Source organism: Oncorhynchus tshawytscha, linkage group LG05, assembly GCF_018296145.1.
Source record: "Oncorhynchus tshawytscha isolate Ot180627B linkage group LG05, Otsh_v2.0, whole genome shotgun sequence".
Lineage (NCBI taxonomy): Eukaryota > Metazoa > Chordata > Actinopteri > Salmoniformes > Salmonidae > Oncorhynchus > Oncorhynchus tshawytscha.
The window spans coordinates 57,800,390-57,822,900 of record NC_056433.1 but is presented as its reverse complement, the minus strand read 5'-3'; the positions used below and the strand labels follow the sequence as shown (position 1 = coordinate 57,822,900).

Here is a 22,511-nt window from a genome sequence, read left to right as displayed (position 1 = left end):
GCAGACGGGAGTGGTTTCCCCCTCTACATCACTTCACATTAAGTAAGGACTCCTGAGAGCCCTGTGGTCTTCTATCATGTCTTTTCAAGCATCCCGAAATAGTCTCTCTGACTTCAATAAATGAGAAGAAACAGAGAAAACTAAGGGCTCGTATAAATGGTTGAACGGACCTGTGAAGGTCCATTGTATTTGGGTTAAAGATTCAAATAAAAAAAATATTCAGTGTCATTAGCATGATGACATGACCGGCGAAACTTTGCTTCTTGAGAGTCCAATATCTTGACAACTATTTGGGACGGTACCAACAGTGGACTAATGAAAAAAATACCAAAATATAGTTTTTGAGTGGATTTTCCCTTTAAGTGTTATATAGATATGCACAAAAAACTTAATGGGTGACATTGCAAAGAGGGAAAAACAACACTTTGGGTGAAACATTCCTGGGATTATAAATTTATAAGTCCAAAAATACATCACTGCTCGGCATCAACCCTGGCCTGTCTGCACACCGTGTGTGTGTGTGTGTGTGTGTGTGTGTGTGTGTGTGCCTGTGTGCGTGCATGCGTGTGTATGTGTGTGTGTACGTGTTTGTGTACACAGCAAGTTGAGGGTATAATAATGTAATTCTATGTAATTGTACCAAGCCCTTAAAGCCATTTCTTAAGCAAGCTAGTATTTTATTCCTCATCCCTCTGAAGCTGTAAATATAAGCAACTTGTGTCATGCTGTGTGGTTATGGGTGTCTTCTAAGAAGCATCTTTATATCATTCTACTTCAGGGTGTTGTATTCAGTCAATTACTGCTGTTGGTTTCTCAATGAGCAGTTACATACTGGTGGTAAGAATGTTTACCAGAAAGCAGAATGTGTTTGCCAAGGCATTAGATATACATTATCTTCAGAAAGTATTCAGAACACTTGACTTGTGATAAATTCAGTCCACCTGTGGTAAATTCAATTGATTGGACATGATTTGGAAAGGCACACACCTGTCTATATAAGCTCCCACAGTTGACAGTGCATGTCAGAGCAAAAACCAAGCCATGAGGTTGAAGGAATTGTCCGTAGAGCTCCGAGACAGAATTGTGTCGAGGCACAGTTCTTGGGAAGTGTACCAAAACAGTTATGCAGCGTTGAAGGTCCCCAAGAACACAGCGGCCTCCATTATTAAGTTTGTAACCCCCAAGACCCTTCCTAGATAGCTGGCTGCCCAGCCAAACTGAGCGATCGGGGGAGAAGGGCCTTGGTTAGAGAGGTGACCAAAAACCCAATAGTCACTCTGACAAAGCTCCAGAGTTCTTCTGTGGAGATGGGAGAACCTTCCAGAAGGACAACCATCTCTGCAGCACTTCACCAATCAGGCCTTTATGGTAGAGTGGCCAGACAGAAGCTACTCCTCAGTAAAAGGCACATGACAGCCCGCTTGGAGTTTGCCAAAAAGCACCTAAAGACTCTCTCAGACCAAGAGAAACAAGATTCTCTGGTCTTATGAAACCAAGATTGAACTCTTTTGAATGCCAAGCGTCAGGTCTGGAAGAAACTTGGCACCATCCCTACGGTGAAGCATGGTGGTGGCAGCATCATGCTGTGGGGATGTTTTTCAGTGGCAGGGACTGGGAGACTAGTCAGGATCGAGGAAAAGATGAACAGAGCAAAGTACAGAGATCCTTGATGAAAACTTGCTCCAGAGCACTCAGGACCTCAGACTAGGGCGAAGGTTCACCTTTCAACAGGACAACGACCCTAAGCACACAGCCAATACAATGCAGGAGTGGCTTAGGGACAAGTCACTGAATATTCTAGAGTGGCCCAGCCAGAGCCCGGACTTGAACCCGATCGAACATCTCTGGAGAGACCTGAAAATAGCTGTGCAGCAACGCTCCCCATCCAACGTGACAGAGCTTGAGAGGATCTGCAGAGAAGAATGGGAGAAACTCCCCAAATACAGGTGTGCCAAGCTTGTAGCGTCACACCCAAAAAGACTCGAGGCTGTAATCACTGCCAAAGGTGCTTCAACAAAGTACTGAGTAAAGGGTCTGAATACTTATGTAAATAAGTATTTCGTTTTGAATTTTTAATAAATTAGTAAAAAATCTAACATCCTGTTTTTGCTTTCTCATTATGGGGTATTGTGTGTAGATTGGTGAGGGGGGAAAAAACGATTTAATCAATTTTAGAATAAGGCTGTAACCCACCAAAATGTGGAAAAAGTCAAGGGGTCTGAATACTTTCCCAAGGCACTGTAAATATATAAAAAATATTGTTTTTCCCAATGTCATGCTATAGGGGAGGCGACTTCATGCTATGAAACAGTTGACAGTTAACTTGGGTAAGAGAGATAATGACCCACTACACCAGAGCTGAATACAGATGGCCAGCTACAGTATACTGGTAAAAACCAACTGTGTGGGTCAAAATGATAGGAGAGAAATGTAACACTTTATTTGGATCATCCCCTACAAATGATGCGTGGATGTTAAAACTGTTAGCAAACTATCAGTTCCACATGTCCCTGACAGAATAGTGGGAGAAGGATGAGAGACCAAAAGACTTTGAAGATGTTCCTTCTCTGATCACAAGATCAAGATCCTTATTTGAGGGTATCACAACTGCACAGCATCCAAGCTATATATTATCTGGATGGAATGACAGCTGTACAAAGACGTTCATGACGTGCATTTCACAGATGATCTGATGCTTTGTACTGTTGTAGATACTGGAGCGACAAAGAGAAAAATATGGATTAAATCCCACAGGTCATGGAGACGGTCTTAAACTGCCATGCTCAATGCTCATAAACACTGGATTACAGTTCTGAGATTGTGGCGAGATTATTAATGTCTTAAAGACATTCTAATCCCTCCATAATAAGGCAGAGGAAAACCCTTGGCAGGCCTAAGTGTGGTTGGTTGAGGGCACATTTTTGAGAGAGAGTGAGAGAGAGAAAGGAAGAAAGCACGCTAGATGAAGAGAGAGACAGAGACAGAGAGAGAGAGAGACAGTTGAGCATGTGTGCAGTGAGTAAACGTGAGTTATGGAGAAGAAAGAGGAGAAGTGTACATGAGAAGAAGAGGAAAATCGATGAGTAAGAGGTATGAAGTTGAGTGAGTGAAAGTAGGAGGTATTAAATCCCATAACACACACGGGCACATGCTTGTCCCAGCAAAACAGCTCTCACTGAAGTGGCATGAACTAGCCGACCAGCCAGACTTGAATATAAACTCTGGAATAGCTAAGCTTTTTACTGAAACATGGGTAATTATAGGTCTCTCTCTCAGAATATATCTTTGAGTCCAAACCCCAGACATGTAAACGAGGACTTCCCTTAACCAGTTTAGACTCAGCTAGAACACTGCTTCGTTTTCAAGGAAACATAGCAACAGACGCTTATGAATTATGTGTGTTTGTCTAACTATGTAGAAGTTTGTTTACTGTAAATGTTGTTGAAGTTTGTATGTGTCTGTGTTAGGGGGATATAGAGCCACCCACACAAATAATGTGTAGTGCACCTAAAAGAGCCAATATGATTGGAAGACAGGGTTTGGACCAACCAGCTAATTCTTCCAATCTGAAACCTGTAAAGGGCTTATCCAATCAGGTGTACGAACAGGAGGCTCTGAGATAAGCAGTCTCACTGATTACATCTGTGGCTCGTGACCTCATGGTGAGGACGAAGGCCATCCTGTAGCCTCTGTGAGGACACTGCATGCTACACTGAGCAACGCTACTTAGCTAACCTCTCCCTCAGGCTATTTTGACTATAGTCTGCACCTGTAGACATGAATAAGGAAGCTCATCCTGTTACACCCTATTGTACTATACATTACCTGTTGATACCTCAAGGGCATACTGAACTTGGATAACTGTGAACCTATGCAAAGACATAAAACATCATAATTCCAGATTGTCATGTATGATGAGTGTCAGCAGTAAAGGCATTATCATCCTACTGTATTAAAGGTGCAATATGCAGAAATCGCTCCACCATTTCCTGGTTGCAAAAACTATAATAGTTTGCATAATTTCAGTTTTTGCAGCTTTAACTGTTATGATCCATAAATTATATTGAAAGATCTTATATTTCTAAATACGTGATTTCTGAGCTGCACAGCGGAAAGCATGGGAGCTGCATGAAATTCTTTATTACATACTTTTATAGACCATTCGCTCGTTCAACATTTGCCAGCCACTCGCTGCCTCTTCAATACAACCGCAAAGGAAAGCATGTGTACTTTATTGAATCCCTAGCATGAATCACAGATCATGTGGCTTCATTAACTTAACAGACTAGCACCAATCAAGAGGCCCACATCAAACATCAGCAGATGAACTGAGGAAGAAAGGAGGAAGAAACACAGACTAATAATAGCATCCAACATTACAGATGTAAAATGGAACACAGGAGCAAGAGGGAGCATGAAAACTGGGAAGAGAGATTAGAGGAGGAACAAAGGAGTTGGAGAGGAAGGGAAACAAGATAACGAGAGGGCGAGAATAGGAGGAACAAAGAGAGAGAGGGGCAAGAAGAAACACTACTGGCAACCAAGACGAGGGAAGAGAGGAGGAGACAGGGATGGGATCCAAGAAGAAGAGGAATATGGAGGGAGGGATGAAAAAGAGAGAGCGCAAGCTGCAAAGGCTGGCAAGGAGAGATGGAGAGTGCCGTCCTCAGTCCTGCTACCTTTAAAATACATAGGAGCGTCTCCTCCCACCGGAGGAAGACTTCAAACATCATGAAAAATTTACAGCCAAAGGCTTTTAACAAGCCTGCCCTAAGACCCTACCAAATACACACTCACACACACCTCAAAAGCACAACACAGCCACTCCCAGTCCCAAACACACACACACAAACAGAATACTTCACCCACAAAGTACAATCTATAAAACAACTTTGGCACCAGAACCAAGAGAAGGACACAAAACCAAAAGACAAACTAAACACAGTCATGTGAATACACCCATAACAAGCATACTAATTCAAAAACTGCACAGCCCAAGTGGAATACATAGCACATGTAGTGAGGGAAAACTTTGGCTGTACTGATAAACAGAGGGGTGATTCTACACGAAACTAGAACAAAACAAGACCATGATTTGGGAGATTTTATAAAAAAAATATATATCTATAGAAGGGTCCTTTGGAGGAAAGATTGCTGATATACACTGAGTGTACAAAACATTAGGAACATATATTTTTTTTTGCAGGGACTCTACAAGGTGTCAAAAACTTTTCACAGTGATGCTGGCCCATGTTGACTCCAATGCTTCCCACAGTTGTGTCAAGTTGGCTGGGTGTCCTTTGGGTGATGGACCACTCTTGATACACATGGTAAACTGCTGTGAAATACACAGCAGCGTTGCAGTTCTTGACACACTCAAACTGGTGCATCAATACCCTGTTCAAAGACACTTAAATCTTTTGTTTTGCCCATTTACCCTCTGAATGGCACACATACACAATCCATGTCTCAATTGTCTCAAGGCTTAAAAATCCTTATTTAACCTGTCTCCTCCCCTTCACCTACACCGATTGAAGTGGATTTAACAGGTGACCTCAATAAGGGATCACAGCTTTCACCTGGATTCACCTGGTCAGTCTATGTCACGTGTCAAACTCATTCCATGGAGGGCCGAGTGTCTGCGGGTTTTCACTCCACCCTTATTCTTGATTGATGAATTAAGGTCACTAACTAGTCATCTCAAAATACTGATTTCAATAACAATTTCCTCACATTAATTCATGAATATGAATATTGAAAATAACATTTTTTATTTGGTAAATGTTTTAAACTTCAATTAATTATTTCTCAATTATGCTTTCAGATAAAATTGTCAAATATGCATTACCAGTCAAAAGTTTGAACACATCATTCCTCATTCCAGGGTTTTTCTTTATTTTTACTATTTTCTACATTGTAGAATGATAGTGAAGACATCAAAACTATGAAATAACACATATGGAATCATGTAGTAACCAAAAAAGTAAAAATAAAGAAAAACCCTTGAATGAGTAGGTGTCTAATCTTTTGACTGGTACTGTATGTCAACAATCCTTCCTCCAAATGACTGTTCCATTGCCTTGTTTTGTTCTAGTTTCGTGAGGAATCACCCTGAGGTCTCTCATTGTGGCAGGTGAGCTCACATTATAATTCACCTGCACGGCACAGATAAACATTTATTTTAAAAAGCCACCTGAGTAGCCCTGCAGCGAGAAACAATGTTGTGATAAGGTTTTCTATGCGCTGCTGCACTGTTTGAACGATTGAGTGAGCAGCTGATCGCTGATTGGTGTTCTTCTGCTAGAGACTTTGGACAGCATCAATGTCCTCCCTGACACATGGAAGATCCTCCACCATACAAAGCAGCTACAATAGGAAAAAAAGTAAACACTACTTACTGTATGTGTGCTTAAAGTGTACACAGACGCTGCTCTAGGACTACACACCTCTATGTTAGGAATGTATCAATGACAGTATCTAGCTGTAATCATCTAGCTGTAATCAATACAATGCTCTTTCAGATTGATTTCCTTATAGTATCGTGAATCAGGTTTTGTTACAGTATTTTGTTCAGAATAAATCCTATCTCAATGTGAAGGTGGGGAGCGATCCAGTTTGAGTCAGTTCAATAGAACGTTACAGTGGTAAAAGCCTAGACTTAGGCCCTATATTTAAACCCTCAATGACAATATCAGAAACGCTAAAGGCCACTCACTTTCTCAGGATACAGACATACAGGGAGAGAAGAACAACTGTAGACCAAGGGAAAATACCAATGCCCTAGAGAGGAGAGCTTACATTTTTCAAGTTGATCTTAAATTTCACTTAAAACCATATTTTCACATGTATTACATTTAGAGTTCACGTGTTAACACCACGTTTTCACATTTGAGAAGAAAAACATGTTTTTTTCACCTCATGTGAATTGCAGTTGCAAAAGTGACATTTGGTGTTTCACATGTAAAAAAGCTTTCTCATGTGAAAATCTCACATTTGCAAGTTCACATGTGGTGGTGAAATAGTGTCATTCTCCTTGCATGTGAAAAGGTGGTGTTAAAATGTTGCAGTAGCAATGTTTCCAAATATGGAATTGCAAATTAAATAATGCCAATCTGTAAAAGGGTAAATTAGCCTACCCTAGTGTTACAAATAATGATTTCTTAATTCTGAGCCATCCATTCGGAGTGTTACTGCTGCAGGCGCACACCTCTCTTCTGCATATGTTGGTCAGTGACCATTGGAAGAAGCCCAGCAAAAATAATAGAGAAGCTAGAGCTCTGTGCCTCCTTATTTATCCTTTTTAACATGTTAAAATTAGCGCTGTAAGAGTTTCAGTTAACTCAAGTAAACTTTGTAATTTTAGTGCAATAATATTTGGGGGCGCATTGTCTGAAAGTGTTCAAAATACACTGAAACATCCAAATGACATCTATACAGCTAACAACAACCATGTTGTTTCAGATTGACAAAACAAGTTGACTTTCAAGTTAAAGAAAATGTGTTAATCAATTTACCTGATTTGTCTGACCGTTAGTTTGCAAATTTCTTGTAATGCTTTTTGTAAAAAAATATAGTAAATTACAGCATAATTTGAGCAAATTATGAATTTGCGATTAAACATGATTAATTACAACAAATCCTGCAATAAACTTGTTTGACAGCCCTAGTTGACATTAACCTTTTACTGCAGTGGGCTAAATCAGGTTTACACAGTGTTTCTTGGTAGTCTTAAACTAATCTACTTAGAAACAAAAGTATACAGCTCACACACATGATTACAAAAAAGAAGACACCTGTTTTCTTGATTTTTTTATGTGTTTTTTTTAAGGGAGAGTGTGCAAGAGAGTAAAGAGGAGACAAAAACTAAGTCAATAATTGGAGATATTATTATTTATTAGTTTCCATAGCTCTGTTTGGAGTAAGAGTGTGAAGCAGCAGGAACTCAGGAGACACCACGGATGTTGGAGGAGAATGGTTCATTTAGGGCAATAATTGGCCAAACGAAAGCCATTAACATTCAGCACAAGGTGTTATGCTCTCTCATGTTTCTCACAGTGGATGTGAAGGCAGGCAACGGCTGTAAGAGCATTACGATGAGTGAGGGGTGCCATCTTGGCACTGACAGATTACGATTGTCGATCCCTGTCACTTCCTTCCCCTTCAATTCACTTCCCCTCCCAGGCTTCACTTTCAATACTAAACTAATCTGCCCGCAAATTTGGTGAGGAAACTCAATTAATATTAACAGAGCCCAAACGACAGGACTGTGACCACGTTTCCCTGTAAATTATTCAAAAACTTGGAAATTTGCTACATTTCAGTGCAGCAATTGACTGCGATAAACACACATGTGGTACAGCGAATACTGATATGCTGCCGAAAGAGCACAGCCAAACAAGAGTATCTGCCTAACTTCAACTGAACCAAGAAGCACAAACACAACCAGGCCTGAAGCCAGCACCACCTCATGAGCACTGACAACACAACACTCTCGCTCTGTTTATTTAATGCTCGGTATATATTACATACCGTAGCAGTTGAGGACCAACTAAAGGGAACCACAGGTATTAGATGTTTATGTGTTTATGGCCAGTAGTTCTTCTCGGTAGCAGTGAAAAGAAGTTGTTTAGCAACAAAACTGACAAGTTTGCAACTATGTGGCAAAACAGACAGGTTTGGCTTAGATTGTTGGCAACATGTAAAATATATTTAATCTCCAAATATTTATTGAAAACATAAATTGATTTTCACAATGAGCACTTGTATACCATTAGCAAACACTCTTATCCAGAAACAATTCAGGATTAAGTGCCTTGCTCAAGGTCACATCGACCTTTCGGTTACTGGTCCAGTGCTCTTAACCGCTATGCTACCTGCCACCCCACTTGTTGGTTCTCAAATAGCTAGCTAGTGAATGTTTTGCCATTGACATTAGCATTGACATTAAATTAGTCAAAACAAGACAAGGTATCAAGAAGATAAACTTGCTGAAACAAGCCACCTACGATTCCCCATATGGAAGCTTCTTGTCATTGTTGCTATCCATCTGACTGTCCAGAATCATAACAAAGCATGGCTTTGGGCCCCATCGATGCGAGTGCATCATTTTCGTGACGTCAGCCAACCCATCTATTTCTATGTGAAAAGCAGCTTTCATGGTTCCTTGTCGGAGCTCAGGGGCCTGAGAACCGCCTCTCTTTATCACACCAGTGATTAAGTCTATTGATTTCCTCAGGAAAAAGAAGCTGCTGGGAGTCAGGCCTGGCTACAAGGCTGATCAGGTTGGTGTAGCAGTTGGGAAAGAGGAAAATCATAGTAGCTTGATTAACACAGTTGTACTGTAACAGCTTTCAGATGTCTTCCTCAATGAATGCAACTGAAGTCGATGAAAGTAAACAATGTAAAGAAACATTTAAAAACGTGGGACTTTCCGACCTTTTCATTATAATATCAGGGATGTATCTGGAGTCTGACTTCAACGGTTGTCTGATGATTCATCGTGTTCTCAGGAAGGAAGGCAGCAGTCTGAAGGCCCAAGCTGGAACACTTCCATATTTTATGTAGCTTATCTTGTGTTATTCATGTTTTATGAGTTCTTTTTCACATCAGTGGAACAACATACAATATGCCCCGACGCAGGTGAAGCATGGGGGAAAAAAATCAGGTCATGGAGTCATTAACCTGCTTCTGTCATATGAGTGCATCCACAGTAAATAAGACAGGGAACCCATGTTCATGAATAAAATGTCCTCCCTGGAAGAGGTGTTACCATTCAGTATGCGTTAAAGAGCGACTGAAAGCACCAATTCCGCATGTGTTTCTCTGTTGCTTATTAATACAAATTTGATTTCAGTCTTGGGAGTGTGGTTCGATGTGACAGTTACTGATATTTGTCCCCCATGAGACGCCATAGGAACAGGTCAGTAATACTTCCTCAAAAGTCAGTATTACTTCCTCAAAATAGTCAGAATTATTCTAAGATATACATACATTGCATTAGGATTACTGATCAAGTGTTATTTGGGTTTTTAACTGGATTCGTTCTGACATTTGTGATTTTTTGTTTCTAGTTTGATTATTATTTGTGTACTTGTTTGACATTTTTGCTGCACTGTTAGGAGCTAGTAACACAGGCATTTCGCTGCACCAGCTATAACATATGCTAAACTGTGTAAGTGCCTAATATACTTTGATTTGAGATAACTCAAGAAATCTGTAATTCATTTTTTTGTTTTTGCAGATGAGGTTGCAGTCACACAACTGTACATCTAGCTAAGGTGTTTGGTCCAGTATTTCTCAAGTTAAAAAATGCACAACGTGTTGTCTTATGTAAACAAAGTCTGACCTGCTCAGCTACTGGACCGCAATCTCTGTTTATACCCTGTTGGTGGGCAAGTGGGCACTGTCTAAAACAAAACCCAAACCTCAAGTAAGTCATGATGGACTCTTGTACACAAATCTCACAAACCTCTGTTTTTTTGCATTATGATCAAAATTAAACTACTTGCATTTCTTAGTCAATTCTGGCACTGGAATACATGTTTCTGATTAATACTGATGTCACATATGTCGTTTTCAATGAGAGAAGTTAGTTCTCAAGTTCAAGTTCAGTTCTGCTTTAAACTCACACAAGCACATAGGGCTGTGATGGTCAGAGAATTTTGGATGACGGTCATTTGCCAGCCAAGTGACCGTAATGACCGTTCAAATTGCAAAAAAATATAAAGTAGGCTATATATATATATATATATATATATGTTGTTTTTTTACTCACATTTCCTCCTCTCCTGCATGTGCTGGAATTGAAATAATGAATAAGACTGCATCCCCATTCAAGTCAACGATGGCATAATGGGTGATCTGGTGGCCATTGCGAGTGTACCCATAGGAACCAATCAGCAAGTAAAATATGTGCTAAAATATGGGTCAGTACCCTAAACCCTAACCTTACCCTAACAATAACCCTTACCGTAACCATTTAAAATGACAACTGAAATGGGGAATGGATGTCCCAAGGATCCCTGATAGCATGGACACTAAAATACTGTATGTGCTGGGATTTATTGAATCAACTCAACTGACATTACAAAAAAAGACATGCCATTGCATGAGCCATATCAGTTAACATCATTTGAATGAACATTCTACATTAATATGGAAATTATTATTATCACAATACCAGGCAGCCATTGTGAGTGTACCCATAAGTATACCAGTGAAATTGCCTGAGTTAGAGGCTCCATACCAGTTCTAATAATTATATTTCTATGTGTGCTGCTTCTCCATGGTGGGGGGTGTTGCCTAGGCGACCAAAGACTGGTTTGCTTGTTTCAGCAATGAGCAACAAAAGCCCCGTTTCGACTGCCACTTAACATTAGGACCAAATTCGAGCTAGGTCGAGGGAAACCTAGGCCAGCGCAGCCCAGTCACATGCTTACCAGACCGGACACGTCGCATGCGCGAGCGTCGCTAAATACATTTAGAAATCCATGTTATTAAATTATTGCACCCCACACTCCTCGCGCGCGCCAACGAGCAATTTTACGCCAAGGGCTAAAATAGAACTCATTCCTATTTCTGACGCAGATCGCGCTGAAAGTCCTGCCTCTCCCATCTCCTCATTGGTTTATAGAAGCTGGTACCCACGTGCCATCTCCTCATTGGTTATACCCACGTGGGTGACTGAAAGACGAACTGTTTTGCCAGTAGTCGTGGTAATACAATTTAAGTTTAGATGCGATCACCATATAAATTAAACGATTAAAAACCCTGGAAGGAGGAGAGATGACTAGAAACGTTTCGGTTGGCCGTTTTAAATAGGACAAATTAACGTTAGCTAGCAAGTGCAAGCTAACTAGCTAAATTGCCATACATGTTTAATGCTTTTCGACCTGTTCCCAAATGAATGTCACTGGTTCAGAGTTTGTTTTGATATCTTAACCTGCTTGTCGTGATCGCATTTGGTGGGGGGGGACAAAATACATTTATGCACGGGCTGGTGACGCCATTACTATATAACCACCAAGCTAATCACTGCAGACACAAAGATTAACTCGTTTTTTAAATAATATTTTTTATAAATAAAACGTTTAGCTCGCTCATCTGGGCTTGTTGCTGTTAGCGTGCATAGTCCGACATGACACGAATTACCACCATAGCTGAATCATTCATAAATATTTGCACTACATAATCAACTTTTATGAAAACAGTCAGCCCTCAAATGCTAGCTACCTAATTTAGCTAGCAAATCGGAGATTAAACAAACTAGCTAGCGGGAATTTTAGCTGGCCAGGTAGTATTTAAAGCTAGCTAGCTACATAATATCCAACCTTTCATATGGCTCTTCAGTCTGGCTGGCACTTACAGGAGTATGGGTAACGTTAGTTACAGCGTGGTGAGGATGAAATACATTATTCAAAATCTTGATAGTTAGCACATTAGCGAAGCCAGTTGCAGTCACATATTGGCCACCTAGCAACATGACATCGTGTCTAATTTCTGGAGGCAGTGGAAACTCAATTTGAGCCAGCCCAACCTGGGTTGACTTCGAAGTGCCAATGGAAACAGGGCTAAAGTTTCATCAAGTTATGTCATGAAGTCATGTTAAGGCCGAAACAGTCCCAACCACACAAATGCCCGGCTGTCCTGTCTTCAGTCAGCTGTTGGTTCCACAATTTTTTGTTTGTTATGATGGTCTTTATCCATAACCGTCGGTTACACGGTAATTGTGCCAGCCCTACACACACACTCATATAGCTTCCACCTGAATGGAGGAAATAAGAACCTTTCTTTGTTAAGGGCAACAGTGAACAATGAGGGATTATTGTCTGTTTATGGGGTGTTGCTACAATCATCTCAGATGTTAGTAAGACTAAATGCATAGATAAGGCAAAAGTACACACAGCAAACTTAATTTACATTTTTCAAAACATAGATCAGTATCTACAGAACATATTTGCTTTTTGTCTAGCCCACTGTCACATACAGGGAAGGTGTAAAACGATTTCATGTTTCAATCTGGGCCTCAACTGAATGATATTGAAGCCCCAGGGCATGATGCTGATGTGGTGTTAAAGGGAGAATGGGAGCATTTAATGGCATATATAACGAATCACATCTCCTGGACGTCATGAAAAACGACAATCTATATCCATTCCTGAGCTGCGGTCGCTACTTTGTTTTGCAGATAAATAAAAGATGACAGACCCTGAATGATTCACACTGGGCATATTCAATGTTTTCCCCTTGCTTTCAAAATGTCATTGAGACTGAATGAAGTGACCTTCAAATTCCCTGCAGAGCCCATTGGCAATTTCCCCTCTACTACCCTCTTAGCTCTGTGTACATAATACACAGCCAACAGGAGACTCAGAAACCTATTGCAACTCTGCAATAATTGCAAAGGTGTGTACGTGCGCGAGTGTGTGCTACATGTATGTGTACGTGCGTGGTTATGCATGTGCGTGTATGAGTTATTAGTTATGGAGGATGGCACAACAAAGTGTCTAATATAAAGGGTGACTGCTTCGGAGGCTGACATTGCCTACTAATCACTGTGATAAAACATGTTGCTTTGCGTGATGCTGGATGTGAAGACTGGCAGCCCACCTCCTACACTGTTCTGTTAATGCCTCTTCATCTGCATGGCTGTTTTGATCATTCATCCTGGAATATTAACTGTCTACTCACAGTAATTTTGAATATTGCTGTGTGTGTGTATGCGTGTGTGTCTGTATTTCTCAGTTATCCATATAAATCACTATATATTTTAAAGGAAAGTTTGGTTATGCTCATCAAGCCATGACATCACACCAGAACACAGTCAATATGATTATGTGATGACACCATTTTTGCTGATGGACTAACGTTCAGATAAGGCAGTTTAGAGGGAGGCCTTGTCTAATGGAGAGTAGCATTAGGGAGAGATGTCCAAAGGTTAAAGTCAGTTAAGAACAAATTCTTATTTACAATGACGGCCTACCGGGGAACAGTGGGTTAACTGCCTTGTTCAGGGGCAGAACGACAGATTTTTACCTTGACAGCTCGGGGGTTCCATCCAGCAACCTTTTGGTTATTGGCCCAACGCTATAACCACTAGGCTACCTGACACCCATTATATGGAAAGTAGGCTATTGGATGGTAGTTAGCTAGTGCACAGATGCAATGCACACAACACTAAATACTTCCCCCAAACTAGCTAACCACTGTAGCTCGTATTGACATAATTACGTCATAATGGATTAGCTAGGGCGCGTTCGTAAATTCACTCTGGCTATCTACTCCGATTTCAGAGCACTCTCGTCTGAGTGTGGCAGAGCTCAGAATAACTGACGAATTTACGAACACTCAACACCCGTTGAATATGGCCGGTGTCAGTAAATGTCTGCAAATTAATTTGATCTAAATTTGGGGTTTATGGAGAGTGAATTAAATTGTTTCTTTGTAATCTTGCTAGGTAGTTATCTAGCTGGGATCATCTGGCTAGTATCATCAAGGACTTTCTTCACTCTTTGAGAACAAAATCTGGATAGAGACAAAAGGATTCTACTTCATATATGGCACCCCTTAAGGTACAGTCAAAAGTTTGGACAAACCTACCGATTCAAGAAGGGGTTTTCTTTATTTTTTACTATTTTCTACATTGTAGAATAATAGTGAAGACATCAAAACTATGAAATAACACATATGGAATCATGTAATAACCAAAAAAGTGTTTAACAAATCAAATTATGAGTCTAACTTTGAGATTTTTGGATCCAACCGCCGTGTCTTTGCGAGACGCTGAGTAGGTGAACGGATGATCTCCGCATGTGTGGTTCCCACCGTGAAGCATGGAGGAGGAGGTGTGATGGTGTGGAGATGCTTTGCTGGTGACACTGTCAGTGATTTATTTAGAATGCAAGGCACACTTAACCAGCATGGCTACCACAGCATTCTGCAAGCGATACACCACCCCATCTGAAAAAAAGCCATCTTGAAAAAGCCAAACCTTGACCCAGAAAATATTAAAAAACTATCGGCCTATATCGAATCTTCCATTCCTCTCAAAAATTTTAGAAAAAGCTGTTGCGCAGCAACTCACTGCCTTCCTGAAGACAAACAATGTATACGAAATGCTTCAGTCTGGTTTTAGACCACATCATAGCACTGAGACTGCACTTGTGAAGGTGGTAAATTACCTTTTAATGGCATCAGACCGAGGCTCTGCATCTGTCCTCATGCTCCTAGACCTTAGTGCTGCTTTTGATACCATCGATCACCACATTCTTTTGGAGAGATTGAAACCCAAATTGGTCTACACGGACAAGTTCTGGCCTGGTTTAGATCTTATCTGTCGGAAAGATATCAGTTTGTCTCTGTGAATGGTTTGTCCTCTGACAAATCAACTGTAAATTTCTGTGTTCCTCAAGGTTCCGTTTTAGGACCACTATTGTTTTCGCTAAATATTTTACCTCTTGGGGGATGTCATTCGAAAACATAATGTTAACTTTCACTGCTATGCGGATGAGACACAGCTGTACATTTCAATTAAACATGGTGAAGCCCCAAAATTGCCCTCGCTAGAAGCATGTGTTTCAGACATAAGGAAGTGGATGGCTGCAAACTTTCTACTTTTAAACTCGGACAAAACAGAGATGCTTGTTCTAGGTCCCAAGAAACAAAGAGATCTTCTGTTGAATCTGACAATTAATCTTGATGGTTGTACAGTCGTCTCAAATAAAACTGTGAAGGACCTCGGCGTTACTCTGGACCCTGATCTCTCTTTTGAAGAACATATCAAGACCATTTCAAGGACGGCTTTTTTTCCATCTACGTAACATTGCAAAAATCAGAAACTTTCTGTCCAAAAATTATGCAATAAAATTAATCCATGCTTTTGTCACTTCTAGGTTAGACTACTGCAATGCTCTACTTTCCGGCTAAAGCACTAAATAAACTTCAGTTAGTGCTAAATACGGCTGCTAGAATCCTGACTAGAACCAAACAATTTGATCATATTACTCCAGTGCTAGCCTCCCTACACTGGCTTCCTGTCAAAGCAAGGGCTGATTTCAAGATTTTACTGCTAACCTACAAAGCATTACATGGGCTTGCTCCTACCTATCTCTCTGATTTGGTCCTGCCGTACATACCTACACGTACCCTACAGTCACAAGACGCAGGCCTCCTAATTGTCCCTAGAATTTCTAAGCAAACAGCTGGAGGCAGGGCTTTCTCCAATAGAGCTCCATTTTTATGGAACGGTCTGCCTACCCATGTCAGAGACGCAAACTCGGTCTCAACCTTTAAGTCTTTACTGAAGACTCATCTCTTCAGTGGGTCATATGATTGAGTGTAGTCTGGCCCAGGAGTGGGAAGGTGAATGGAAAGGCTCTGGAGCAACGAACCGCCCTTGCTGTCTCTGCCTGGCCGGTTCCCCTCTTTCCACTGGGATTCTCTGCCTCTAACCCTATTACAGGGGCTGAGTCACTGGGGCTCTCTCATACCGTCCCTGGGAGGGGTGCGTCACCTGAGTGGGTTGAGTCACTGATGTGATCATCCTGTCTGGGTTGGCGCCCCCCCCCTTGGGTTGTGCCGTGGCGGAGATCTTTATGGGCTATACTCAGCCTTGTCTCAGGATGGTAAGTTGGTGGTTGAAGATATCCCTCTAGTGGTGTGGGGGCTGTGCTTTGGCAAAGTGGGTGGGGATATATCCTTCCTGTTTGGCCCTGTCCGGGGGTGTCATCGGATGGGGCCACAGTGTCTCCTGACCCCCCCTGTCTCAGCCTCCAGTATTTATGCTGCAGTAGTTTGTGTCGGGGGGCTAGTGTCAGTTTGTTATATCTGGAGTACTTCTCCTGTCCTATTCGGTGTCCTGTGTGAATTTAAGTGTGCTCTCTCTAATTCTCTCTTTCTCTCTTTCTTTCTCTCTCTCGGAGGACCTGAGCCCTAGGACAATGCCTCAGGACTACCTGACATGATGACTCCTTGCTGTCCCCAGTACACCTGGCCGTGCTGCTGCTCCAGTTTCAACTGTTCTGCCTTATTATTATTGGACCATGCTGGTCATTTATGAACATTTGAACATCTTGGCCATGTTCTGTTATAATCTCCACCCGGCACACTCAGAAGAGGAATGGCCACCCCACATAGCCTCGTTCCTCTCTAGGTTTCTTCCTAGGTTTTGGCCTTTCTAGGGAGTTTTTCCTAGCCACCGTGCTTCTACACCTGCATTGCTTGCTGTTTGGGGATTTTAGGCTGGGTTTCTGTACAGCACTTTGAGATATCAGCTGATGTACGAAGGGCTATATAAATACATTCGATTTGATTTGATTTGATGATCTGGTTTGCTATCATTTGACTATCATTTGTTTTCCAACAGGACAATGACCCAAAACACCTCCAGGCAGTGTAAAGGCTATTTGAGCAAGAAGGAGAGTGATGGAGTGCTGCATCAGATGACCTGGCCTCATCAATCACCCAACCCAATTGAGATGGTTTGGGATGAGTTGGACAGGCGCCGCCAGAGTCTCCCGCCTGTCTAGAGTCTCCCGCCTCTCCGGCGCCGCCAGAGTCTCCCGCCTGTCTGGCGCCGCCAGAGTCTCCCGCCTGGCCAGAGTCTCCCGCCCGTTCGGTGCCGCCAGAGTCTCCGGCGCCGCCAGAGTCTCCCGCCTGTCCAGAGTCTCCCGCCTGTCCGGCACCGCCAGAGTCCCCGCCTGTCCAGAGTCTCCCGCCTGTCCGGCGCCTGTCCAGAGTCTCCCCCTTGTCCGGCGCCTGTCCAGAGTCTCCCCCTGTCCGGCGCCTGTCCAGAGTCTCCCGCCTGTCCAGAGTCTCCCACCTGTCCGGCGCCTGTCCAGAGTCTCCCGCCTGTCCAGAGTCTCCCGCCTGTCCGGCGCCTGTCCAGAGTCTCGCCTGTCCGGCGCCTGTCCAGAGTCTCCCGCCTGTCCAGAGTCTCCCGCCTGTCCTGCGCCGCCAGTGTCTCCTGCCTGTCTCCCGCCTGTCCAGAGTCTCCCGCCTGTCCGGCGCCTGTCCAGAGTCTCCCCTGCCTCCCGCCCGTCCGGCGCCTGGCCAGAGTCTCCCGCCCGCCCGCCTGGCCAGAGTCCGCCCATCCGCGCCTGGCCAGAGTCTCCCGCCGCATCCGGCGCCTGGCCGGCGCCTGGCCAGAGTCTCCCGCCCATCCGGCGCCTGGCCAGGTCTCCCGCCCGTCCGGCGCCTGGCCAGAGTCTCCCGCCCGTCCGGTGCCACCCGCCCGTTCAGAGTCTCCCGCCCGTCCAGAGTCTCCCGCCTGTCCAGGGCTCGCCTGTCCGGTCTCCCGCCTGTCCAGAGTCTCCCGCCTGTCGGGCGCCTGAGTCTCCCACCTGTCCAGAGTCTCCCGCCTGTCCAGAGTCTCCCACCTGTCCGGCGCCTGTCCAGAGTCTCCCGCCTGTCCAGAGTCTCCAGCCTGTCCAGAGTCTCCCGCCTGTCTCCCGCCTGTCCAGAGTCTCCCGCCTGTCCGGCGCCTGTCCAGAGTCTCCCGCCTGTCTCCCGCCTGTCCAGAGTCTCCCGCCTGTCCGGCGCCTGTCCAGAGTCTCCCGCCTGTCCGGCGCCACCAGAGTCTCCTGCCTGTCCATAGGCACCACTCACTCCAGACTTGACCATCAGTCCAGTGGCTTCCTCTAGTCCGGGGTAGGTGGTGAGGGTTCCCGCTCCAGAGACATTACGTAAGTGGGCCGAGTCAGAACTGGTCCACGTCCCTCACCAGAACCACCACCTTGGAGTTATGCCCACCCAGACCCTCCCATATAGGCTTAGGTGTGCGGCCGGGAGTCCACACCTTGGGGGTGGTACTGGCCCTGACCTTAGTATTCTTTGTTTTCTTCATTATTTTGGTTAGGTCAGGTGTGACTATATGTTTATGTTGTCCTAGTCTGGTTCTCAATTAGAGGCAGCTGTTTATCGTTGTCTCTGATTGGGAACCATATTTAGGCAGCCATATTCCTTGGGTAATTCGTGGGTGATTGTCTATGTGTTAGTTGCCCATGTCTGCACTTTTCATATATAGCTTCACGTTCGTTTTGTTGTTTTGTAGGTTTGTTTTGAGTGTTCTTCGTTTCATTAAATAAGAAGATTTATTCATCTCACGCTGCACCTTGGTCTCTTCCATACAACGAACAGCTAGCTTGGAATCTAGACCTTCAGCAACACACATGGACATGCGTTGTCAAACAACGCTACTGCCACCTTCTGGTTTGGAGTATTTTAAGAAGGCTGAGTGCCAAGACTTTCATGGTCTTTGCTGTGTGAACATAAAAAATATTGACTGCTGACACTGTTCAGAGTTACTAAGTAGGACCTACTGTCAGCAGACAAATGTTTGACAATCCTACTGGTGTGTCTGAGCTATTAAACGAACAGGCAGGACATTTGAGTGGCAGTTAAATCTAATTACCATACAAAAGGTTATTAGTTAAAAAATACTGTACTGAATGTTGAGCCTGAAATAGAATGTAAGTTCTACCACACTTTGCCTCTTGGTTATACCATGCTTTCTTTTATCCACGTGACTGAAAACAAGTGATGCACTCTCAGGTAGGCCTACAAAATTATAATGGATGATGATGCTGATGTTTTTTTTGGTTGAATTATTTTTGTGTACCACATCTAAAAGTATTATATTGATGCCAGGCCCAACCCTATGTGAAGACAGCAGAGCACTTTGAGAAGCTCTTTTCAGCTGAAGTGTGCAACTTCGGGGCTATAGCTGCACATGGAGAGTGTACTTGTAGAGGTAGATACAGTAGCCTATATTAGCTGACCGCTCACTACCTTATTGCCCTCAATCGTGTCTTGTGCTCATTATTTAACGTTCACACCGGAAGCAAAAAGTATACTAAATTGTATACAATTATTTAATTAACTAGTTGCGTGAAAAAGGTAACAGTATGGCTACAAAATGCACCGTTACTTACCAGATATCTCTGTCTGTGGCACCCCGTTGAGGGTGAAGCCTTTCCCGCTGTAGAACTGTCGGACATCCAAACAGCTCCGGGCTTTACTGTTCGCATTGTCCGCCGACAACGGGACAGCGGATAGAAAAAAGAATAGAAGAGCCGGTAGGAAATCCATACTGACAACCAAACAGCAAGGTGTAGATCCAAGAGAACGAGTCGAGGCAATTAAAAGAAGACCTACAAAGCCTCGTATGGCATCCAACCGGTAGATAAAGCCTTCCTTGGCAGTGTATCTCGCTTTTGGCGCCGAGGATACAGCTGCAAACACCAGCTGAGCAATCTGTCAGCTCTCCCCGGAGTCCTGTGACGACGTGCGATTCTGGTGCACGCTGTGACTGTCAAGATCAGCCTGTCCTCGCAGTGGTGAGTCTACTAGACAGAACCGCTCACAAATAAATATCAAATTAATTACTGTAACACGTGTAATCCAAATCCACCAATAAAACGTAGAAAATAAAGGCTCTGCTTTTGTCTGTGAATATTCACAATAATCTTGGATTAAAGTGAATTACATGGATCAGGTGAACTCCTTTACAAATAACGGAGATGTGTCAGAGAGAAAAGCCGAGTGTTGTGAGCTGAGCACGTAGCACAGCCTGTAGGATTGGAGCGGATTGGAGACGCGCTGGGAGACCCGGGCTGGTTTTACTGCGGAGCAGCTGTTTAGGTCCTGCCCTGCAGAGAACAGAGGATGACACAACCTGCAGGCCAGTGCGCCTCTACCTGCAAGTGCAGCCCTTTTATATTAGACATCGCAGCAATCTTTATACAATAGCCAATACCATCCTACTTATTTTTGGTGAAAGACGTGTATCATTCTAGAAACATTTCTGGAGATTTCGCGTTATGGAGATAAGCTCAAATGCCTTTACTATTGGCTCTTGAAATCCACATCTTGGCTACTGGATGGGATAACATGACGACAATAGGACAATACTCTGTGTTCACCTGTATGAGTGCTGTTCATAATCAATATTTTATACACAGATGCTCACAAGACACAATGACAAGACCATAGGATCTCTATGGAAAAGGCCACAGGAGAATGGTGGCACCTTAATTGGGGAGGACAGGCTCGTGGTAATGGCTGGAGTGGTAATAAGTGATAAATCCATTCCATTTGCTGTCTTATTTTGAGCCTTCCTCCCCTCAGTTGCCTCCACTGGACAAGACTCATGACCCTTGAACGAAGCATCTTTATTCATTCTCTACACATATTCCTACTGACATAGGCCTACTGTACTGTATACACTAATTTCCAATCTGATTCTTTGCAGGGCACTAATGTAGCCTACAGAAGCCTGAGAGAGGGGAGTTTTACCCATCACAGTGGATGGGAGGTCTGACCAGCCACTAAGCTGTAGAAAGGCCACTGGCATGTGTGAGGTGACAGTGTAATTACATGTACAGGGGACAAATGTAGTCTCTCACTAACCACACTGTAATCCCTGTTAATAGCAGTAACAGTGTAGCCTCCCAGGATCTGTACTGGATTAACATGGTGTTGTGGTTTGAGACATGGCCCTTTGTGTGAGTGTGTGTATGTGTTTAATGTGTGTGTGTGTATGTGTGGTTTGTATGCATGTGTTGTGTGGTAGAAGTATGAAACTCAGGCCTATGTAGGTCTACAAAGCACGACAGTTAGAAGATAGAAAGGTCAAGGCACTGATTTCTGTCTGTTTAGGCTCTTGGAATAGTTCTCTCTCTCAATTCATTTTTTTTTCAATTCAAGGGGCTTTATTGGCATGGGAAACATGTGCTAACATTGCCAAAGCAAGTGAGGTAGATAATATACAAAAGTGAAATAAACAATAAAAATTAACAGTAAACACTACACATACAGAAGTTTCAAAACAATAGACATTACAAATGTGATATTATATATATATACAGTGTTGCAACGATGTACAAATGGTTAAGGGTACACAAGGGAAAATAAATAAGCATAAATATGGGTTGTATTTACAATGGTGTTTGTTCTTCACTGGTTGCCCTTTTCTTGCGGCAACAGGTAACAAATCTTGCTGCTGTGATGGCACACTGTGGAATTTCACCCAGTAGATATGGGAGTTTATCAAAATTGGATTTGTTTTCGAATTCTTTGTGGATCTGTGTAATCTGAGGGAAATATGTCTCTCTAATATGGTCATTGGGCAGGAGGTTAGGATGTGCAGCTCAGTTTCCACCTCATTTTGTGGGCAGTGAGCACATAGCCTGTCTTCTCTTGAGAGCCATGTCTGCCTACTGCGGCCTTTCTCAATAGCAAGGCTATGATCACTGAGTCTGTACATAGTCAAAGCTTTCCTTAAGTTTGGGTCAGTCACAGTGGTCAGGTATTCTGCCACTGTGTACTCTCTGTTTAGGGCCAAATAGCATTCTAGTTTGCTCTGTTTTTTTGTTAATTCTTTCCAATGTGTCAAGTAATTATCTTTATGTTTTTTCATGATTTGGTTGGGTCTAATTGTGCTGCTGTCCTGGGGCTCTGTGGGGTTTGTTTGTGTCTCTCTCTCTCTCTCTCTCTCTCTCTGAGACGCATCAGTG

At 43.1% G+C, this 22,511-nt stretch overlaps 1 protein-coding gene across 1 annotated transcript in view; it reads right to left on the bottom strand.

Moving 5' to 3' along the window:
- The window catches only part of LOC112250964 (glypican-1), a 53,794-nt gene extending 33,124 nt beyond the window's left edge, over positions 1-20,670 (bottom strand). Inside the window, exon 1 of the mRNA XM_024421538.2 lies at positions 19,929-20,670. Within this exon, the coding sequence (XP_024277306.2) occupies positions 19,929-20,085 (157 nt within the window). The 5' untranslated portion in view covers positions 20,086-20,670. The remainder of the gene's footprint in view (positions 1-19,928) is intronic.
- Positions 20,671-22,511: the final 1,841 nt, after the last annotated feature.